The following is an 8431-nucleotide window of genomic DNA, read 5'->3' as shown; positions in this document are numbered from 1 at the left end:
CGTCGTTTTCTACATTTTTTTAAATCATAATCTTATTCATCTTTATCAAGAATCTTTTTCTGACTGAGTTATGTCACGTGGTTAGTAAACGTGTAAGAGACGCCCATAGCACGACTTTGCTGAAAACTTAAGCTAAATTACTGCAGTGAAGGTTTAGGTCCAACAGTGAGGACGACAAGCTACAGCAAGACATGCGAGCATGCGACTTAATTACTCGACTGTTCGCTCCTTTTGCCGCCCGAGTTCAGGCCCAATTCCAAAATAGTCTTTAGTGACCTGTGTAGTGGAGCCAGAAGCGGTTTATGAGGAGCCTGGCCACTTTCTGTTCCCCCCGTTATAACGAAAACAGGACTGCTAAACAGCAGAGGGCGCTCGCGAGTGAGTCCTCAATGAATGGGAGTGAATGGAGCCCGACGGCTAAAAATGAAAAGTTAAAATATTTTATAATCACTCTCCCAGAACGTTACTTTAATTTTAGAAAGTAGAAGGATGTATTTCCCTAAAAAAAGCATAGAAGTCTTACCTGTATATTACCTTTTTTCTACAGTTTCGGGCAGCAGGAGGCGGGCTTTACTGCTAGAGCGTGATGATTGATGGGCGAGCGGAGCAGCTCATTGGCTGTTCGCGCTTACTGACGTCATGGAAATACACGAGGCGCCGTTTTAAACTCCTATAGCTTAAGTTTAAAAGCTCTTAAAATGTAGTTTTATGACGTTCTTTGTTCAGGAAATGAATGTATTCTTTCACACTAAACATGGTTAAGCATTTATAAACTAATTTTCTCAGACGCTCCGTATCAACCCGTTCATTTTGGACTCGCTCGGGAGCGCCCTCTAGTGTATGAGGAAATGCTGGGTAGCCTACGTTAAATATTGTATAAGGAATACACAACAAATTCATCAATCTGAAGAAGCATTTAAGCAGAAATCGTTCTATACAGAACTTCAGGTTCTACAAAAGCTCGATCTTTTTACTTAATAACTACTGATGAACCATCTTTTTTGAGTGTTGAGTTTATTCCAGCAGCTAAATGATTATTCCAACCATAAATGAACGACTGACAGCAGCCGTTTTTGACATGTCACCTTACTGCTTTTATTATTTGCGGATTTTGTGTTTTCCCAAAAAATCAGTAGTCCGGGATATGATACAGTAATTTAAATTCACTTCATCGTCACACGGCCATATAGCCTTTCATCACAATAATAATAATTTAGTGGTCAAACTGTAGATGTGGATATTTTATAGCACCACTGAAACAGTTGCTGCTCCCTCTTGCCTGCATAGTGCACTATGTAAGTCATGAAGCTAAATGGCTTCTGCGCCCAAATACTGCACTAAATGCAGGCTGGGAGTCGTGCCCCCCATGGCTGAATCCTAAATGACTTTCTACCGGACAACAATCCACTATCTGGCTTTAGAAGTCATTTCAGGGCCTACATAGTGCACTACATAGAGAGCGAGGAGACGATTGAGTCTGAGCCTTCATTAAGGTTCCCCGCTAAACCAGGCGAACGACGACCGTACGGTTTCACCGCCACAGAAGCGCGTAGAAAACTCTTATAGTTTGTTTATTTATTCACACTAACAAGACCGTAAACTCTCTTCTGAGTGGACTACGTTGTATTAACTGACGGTTTGTACAAACGAGGGTGGAGAAATCAGCTGCAAGAAAACAACAGAAGACCGTGTATTTCTTTCGACACCGGGAATAACGTTTACTGTGAGTACGTTTACCTACCAGCCGTGTGAAGAGTAACTCGAGGTCCAGCTGGAGTCTCACTCCTAAAACACTGAGAAACTGCTAGTTCAAACAAACAGACTAAGAGCTTGTTGTTGTACTGTTAAGGCCACACGGTGGCGCCAGTTGCCCAGAGGAGGAAAGGCGAACCTGATGGGAGGGTGTAGGTAGCCAGCCGTGTTGCAGGAGTGCTTATCTCGAGTTATCGAGATATTCTTATTTGTGAATGTGACTGGAATCCAGCCATTATCTTAACCACAGAGACACTGGGACCTCGTCTGTCTCTGAACAGCGGCCATTAACAGTGAAGTACAACCAGGCTTGAGTAGGAAAGCCGGACGGCGCTGATCCCGGATCAGCCTTGTTAATGTGTGCGTGATCGAGGCGATGATGAGTGAAACGTCATGGCTGATCTGAGGTCAGATCGTCATGGTGAAATGGTGAGCGTGCGGACTGGAAGCGATGTGGAAAGGACGTGTGGTCTGCTTTAGCTATTTGGGAGAGAAGCTAAATGACTGTGACACAAATCACGGCTTCCTGAGGAAAACACGCACACACACACACACATATACACACACACACATACACACACACACACACACACACTGCTGCAGGCTCTGGCTTTGAATGATCACACAGCCATAATCTAATCGTGTCTGCGTGAGTCTGCAGGTTGCTTGGCTCTTTCATGCGGACTAAATGTTGCTAGGATGACAGAAAACGTGATCATTTGATGCTGTGGCGACAAATTGCTGGTCCCCATGAGGGAAAAAATGCTTTTTATCAAGAGAAAATGCATCGTCAACTTAAAGGGGAATTCCACCGAATTTGTCGAATTTCTGCATAATTAACTGTCAGACCAAATGCCTGTCAAGGTCATTCAGAGTGGTTTGGGGTGAAAACGCTCCATTCTAGAGAAACTTACAGTCAGACTTTGTTCACAGTGGTGGTGATGGGTACTTGCAGGGTGGTGCTGTAAGGCAAAATAGTTCCCACATAAAATGTGTTAGTTTAGATTTTCCACTATTTTACCATCGCCAGCGCTGCTTACAAGGCTCAAAAGATTTACTGGTGATTTTTGATTGTAAATGAAATGGCCATATTTTTGTTACAGACATTGTGACCCCTGGTTCCTGTTGTCACCACTGTAAGGACATCAGAGTCTGTAAGTTTCTCTGCAAATGAACTATTTCACATCAAACCTCTCTGAATTATTTTGTTTCCATCACAACCACTGAATTGTGCAGATATTTTGGGAAAAATCTGTGGAAGTAAAGGATTTATTTCTCTGTATTGCTGGGCAGACGTAGTCTTCACTTTATAAATGTGTCAGCATTGGTGCGGACAGACATTTACATGAAAAGTGTCAGATATCTTCAGCCTCCAAATTCTTATTTTGATGCTCGAATGAAAACCTATACTGCACCAGCCAATATGGGCAATATCAGTGCGCAGATGACCACAGCATTTTCGCTTTTATTAGTATGTACTGTTTGTGGTCGTGCCCTTTCGTGCACCATGACATGTCAGTTTGTATGAGCAATTGGCTCTGCAGTATGAGCATGGGCCTGCGCATGATCAAATGCCTGTGTGCTTGTCCCTGAGTCTGCACTGCAGCTGAAGCCAGTGTGTGCACACGGTGACTTTGCAGAGGGTCTTGCTGAGCCGTGTGCGCGCGCTGACTGTGCCTGCCTCGTATGTGTGTGTCTTGCATGTGGATGTGTGTCAGTGTTTCTGCCTCCTCATCCCTGCCGCTCTCTCTCGCTCCCTGCATCTCTCTCTCTCCCACTCTCCCTCTCTCTCTGTCTCTCTATCTCCCCCCCCCCCCCTCTCTCTCTCTCTCTCTCTCTCTCTCTCTCTCTCTCTCTCTCTCTCTCTCTCTCTCTCTCTCTCTCTCTCTCTATATCTATCTATCTCTCTCTTCCTGCCTCTCTCCCCCTCTCTCTCTCTCTCTCTCCCTCTCCAGCAGCAGAAGCAGCATCCCCTCTTCTCTTCTTCTCCTTGTATATCTCCACTTCGTTATGCTCCTGTGGATGCAGATGAGTGAAATGGCTCTGGAGGAGCTCCTGAGGAGGCTCAACGCTGTTATGCACGGCATCGGTAGGAGGAGCTGGAGTGTGCATGTGGTTGTGTTTGTATTTGAATGACTTTACCGTCATAGTGTCATTGTGAAGGAGAGGGCTGGTATTGTATCTCTGTTTGTTTGTATTTTTGTGTTGTATTTAGCTGTTACATTGTACAGTATCATATTAATGCTGATTGTACATCTGAGTGAGCGTCTCCAGTTACTTACACTTCAGTGTTTCAGCTACCTGAATTCTGACTGCACATTACAAATGATCTAGAATTGAGAAATGCTAACAATTTCAGATTTTCCTTATTTCGTGTCCACTGAATTCAAATGCAGATTTCCACAGAGAGATCCACAACCCCAGAGGCTGTCATTTGGCCAGTAAATGTTTGATGTCAGAAGTTTGCTCGTTGTTTGCACTGGAGCCATGAGGCTAATGAAGTTAACAAGTAATAGAAGCTCACACCTCACCAATTAGCATCAGGCCAACCGCAGGCCTAAATCATCACAGACCCGCCTTAAACCACTGGTTATTTAGCTTGTGCTAATGTAATGTATGTAATGTATGCTTGTAATGTATTTAGCTATGAACATTGTGCAAAATCAATTAATGCTGATTGTGCCTCTCAGTAAGCATCTCCAGTTACCTGCACTGTAAATGATACAGAATCAAGACATTGCCCAGTGACCATTGAAGTCAAGCATAAATTGAAGCGCTAGTTCAGCAAAAGTAAGTCCTGTATACCCCAAGTGTAGTTGATCAGCCAAGTTGTGTTTGGTGTTTGAACTTTGCTTCTTTTTACACTGGAGCTACAAAGCTAATGTAGCTAACAAGTAATGGAAGCTAACATTACCTGATAGCTTTAGGCAAACTGTGTGCCTAAATCACCACAAACTCCCCTCAAACCACTTGTTTAACACATGCTTGTCTGCTGGTGATGTATTCAGCTAAGGATACAAGCTTTTCCGCTGTACAGTTTCATATTAAGGCTAATTTTGCCTCAGAGAAGGCGTCTCCAGTTACTTACACTTCAGTGTTCCAGCTACCTGAATTCAGCCAGGTGCTGCTTTCTGCTATATTTTGACGGCACATTATGAATGATACAGAATCGCAAAATGGCACATGAACCATTTTTAGCCTAGTGACCCCTGACTTCAAGCTGAAAATGGCACATCAAAGAGAGAATTCTGCAAAATAAATTCTACGTTTTCCTCTTACTTCAAATGTAGTCAATCAGCCAAGACGTGTTTGGTGTCTGAACTTGGTTTCAGTTTCTTCAGTTTAACACTGTGCCAGTTAGCATTAAACAAACTGCACGCTTAGATCCAACCTCTTGTTTTGTATCCTTTCTTTATTCGTAATATATTTAGCCAATAATGCAAGCTGTTATCATATTAATGCTGATTGTGCCTCTGAGTAAGCATCTTCAGTTTCTTACACTCCACGGCATTTCTACTACCTGAGTCCAGCCAGGTGCTGCTTTCCTCTGCATTTTTACTACACCTTATAAATGATACAGAATCACAAAACAAAATGCTGACGGTCTAATACTTTCCTGGTTTCATGCCCAGTGACTGAATTCAAAAAGAAGTGAAATGTTTGGTGTTTGAACGTTGCTTCTTTTACACTGGAGCTACAAGGCCAATTCATGTTGCTAATTAGCATCAAGCAAACTGCATGCCTAAATCCTCACAGACCTGCCTGAAGCCACTGGCTATGTCTTACATGTTAATGTGTATTAGAAATGTATGCAGCTGTGAATACAAGCTGTTATATTGTACAGTATCACATTAGCACAGATTTTGCGCCTCCAGTTACTTATAGTTGATGGTGTTCCAGCTACCTAAATTCAACTCTTCCCCCCAGTTCGACTCATCCCTTTATCCTATATGCAGTTGATGAGTCGGGGCATGTTTGGTGTCTGAAGGTTGTGTTTTTACTTTGTGCTGGAGCCACGAGACTAATATAGTTAAAAAGTAATAGAAGCTAATGTGTTGGCAGTTTACCATCAAGCAAACTACATGCCTGCTTCGGCCTTGCTTTAAACATTTTGTTTTTAACAACTTGCCCTGGTTTTAGGCAGGTCTGTGAGGGTTTAGCCACATGGTTTGCACAGCGCAGTTTCTTGGAGTATAAACGCCGCACTGATCACCAAACTGTGTGTTCCTGCCAAAACCACGTCACAGCAGATAGACATACTAGCCTGATTTTACTAACTGCAAAGAAAGTAGCAGGACAGCAGTCCAGGGTGAGCACGGCTTAGTCTCTGTTTGTTGCTTGTACTGTTTTTAAGTATATGCGTTTCTGAACAGTTTGATGGGATCTAAGGGAAGTAATGCTGATGATTCAGGTGGTCCACTGCAAAACAAAATAAGCAAATCTCTGGTACCAAACATGCCGTGGTTGATCAGTTACATTTGGAGTAAGGGAGGTAAGGTTACTGGGTAACGTTTGACTTTTTGGGAAAGTTGGGTAAATTAGTTTTTACTGAATTACTGATTGTCTTTCTTTTTCTTTCTTTCTGTCTTTCTTTTTCTTTCTTTCTGTCTTTCTTTCTGTCTGTCTGTCTTTTTTCTTTCTTTCTGTCTGTCTTTTTTCTTTCTTTCTTTCTGTCTTTCTTTTCTCTGTCTTTCTTTCTGTCTTTCTTTTCTCTGTCTTTCTTTTCTTTCTTTCTGTCTGTCTTTCTTTCTTTCTGTCTGTCTTTCTTTCTGTCTTTTTCTTTCTGTCTGTCTTTCTTTCTGTCTTTCTTTTTCTTTCTTTTCTTTCTGTCTTTTTCTGTCTTTCTTTCTTTCTTTGTCTTTCTGGCTTTCTGTCTTTCATTTTCTTTCTTTCTTTCTTTCTTTCTTTCTTTCTTTCTGTCTTTTTCTGGCTTTCTTTTATTTCTTTCTTTCTGGCTTTCTTTTCTTTCTGGCTTTCTGTCTGTCTTTCTTTCTTTCTGTCTTTCTTTTCTCTGTCTTTCTTTTCTTTCTGCCTTTTCTTTCTGTCTTTCTTTCTGTCTTTCTTTTCTCTGTCTTTTCTTTCTGTCTTTTCTTTTTCTTTCTTTTCTTTTTCTTTCTTTCTTTCTTTCTTTCTTTCTTTCTTTCTTTTTTCTTTCTTTTTTCTTTCTTTCTTTCTTTCTTTCTTTCTTTCTTTCTGTCTTTTTCTGTCTTTTTTTTTCTTTCTCTCTTTCTTTTCTTTCTTTTATTTCTTTCTTTCTGTCTTTCTTTTCTTTCTGGCTTTCTTTCTGGCTTTCTGTCTTTTTGTCTTTCTTTCTTTCTGTCTTTTTCTGTCTTTCTTTTTCTTTCTGTCTTTCTTTTCTTTCTTTTATTTCTTTCTTTCTGTCTTTTTCGGTCTTTCTTTTTGTCTTTCTTTCTTTGATAGCACTGCCCTATTTCCCCATATACATAGCACTGCCAGCAGGTACTAGCTAAAAACACTGTACGAACACAACCACTCTCTCAAGGCAGTGCTACGTAAGTGGAGTCAGTTCAGAAGTGGGTCATCATCACAGTGGAGGTGTTTTACCCCATAGTTGACCTTAACACAGGTATTTGAAAAAGAAATGTCATGTTCTTTTTGCCCTTACATACTTGGTGTACATTTTTAATTGAACTTATCTGCACGTACTGTTTGATCTCTAATTTCTGTTTTGTACTATTGATTTTTGTGTAAGTGGTGTGCTAACACATCCTTTAGAGAGAACATGTTGCTACACATTTAATAAACAGTTTATTTGCTGAATTTAACACATGGGGGGTAGGGGGGGGGGGGTTTACACAGTTTTCTCCTTATGGCAAATGTAGTTGGTAAACCCAGACGTTTGCTCCTGCAGTTTTATACTAGGGCTGAACGATTTTGGAAAATAATCTAATTGCAATTTTTTATCTATAAATTGCGATTGCGATTTAAAATGCGATTTTTTATGCAGATGTGGTTATCTTCCTGTAGATCCCAGCTGGCAAGCCCCTCTCTCAGGCCAGCTGCAATGTTTTCCCCCGTGTGGTCATCCGGGAAATAGGATGCTTGAAGGCAGCGAGCTTTTAAATTTAAATCTTCATCAGTGTAATGAACCGTTAAACTCTAGTATGGCTCCGATGTACGGCTGGACCACAGATCAGTTGTTGTGGCAAAAAACTCCACTGTTTTCAGCTCAGCTGAAACTCTGTTTCGGCATTTTTTATACAGCTCAGGTATAGCAACTTGGCTAAAATATGTGCGTGAGGGTATTTGGTAGCGCATATCCAGTGTGTTTAACAAAGCCATGAAGCCGGGCTTGTTCACTATATTAACGGGCATCATGTCTTTCGCTATGAACTCCGTTACTGCCCGAGTTATTTCAGCGTGCCGCTGCCTCCCTGCCTCCTGCTCGGGTTTGCTCCGTTCGTCCTCGGCTCGGCTCGGCTCGGCTCGCTCCCAAGTCACGTGACCAGTTTAAATCGCAGCCTGTGCGGTTAGAGAATCTCGTTTTAAAATATCGCGAGATTATCGCAAATGCAATTAATCGTTCAGCCTTATTTTATACTAGAGCTACAAATCTAAGACCACTGTTTGAGATTACTGAACAGCTTCATGCAGTTTGAGGCAAGTGTGATGATTTTGGTGTGCAGTTTGTGCAATGCTAGTTGGTAAGATATAAGCT

At 41.6% G+C, this 8431-nt stretch overlaps 1 protein-coding gene across 1 annotated transcript in view; it reads left to right on the top strand.

Moving 5' to 3' along the window:
- The first annotated feature begins 3722 nt into the window (after positions 1-3722).
- mcf2la (mcf.2 cell line derived transforming sequence-like a) overlaps positions 3723-8431 on the top strand; it is a 108261-nt gene continuing 103552 nt past the window's right edge. Inside the window, exon 1 of the mRNA XM_037543512.1 lies at positions 3723-3841. Coding sequence (XP_037399409.1) covers positions 3763-3841 — 79 coding nt within the window. The 5' untranslated portion in view covers positions 3723-3762. The remainder of the gene's footprint in view (positions 3842-8431) is intronic.

Source organism: Pygocentrus nattereri, chromosome 12 (genome assembly GCF_015220715.1).
Source record: "Pygocentrus nattereri isolate fPygNat1 chromosome 12, fPygNat1.pri, whole genome shotgun sequence".
Lineage (NCBI taxonomy): Eukaryota > Metazoa > Chordata > Actinopteri > Characiformes > Serrasalmidae > Pygocentrus > Pygocentrus nattereri.
Note: the sequence above shows the minus strand (reverse complement) of the source record. Positions and strands in the feature narration are given on the sequence as shown.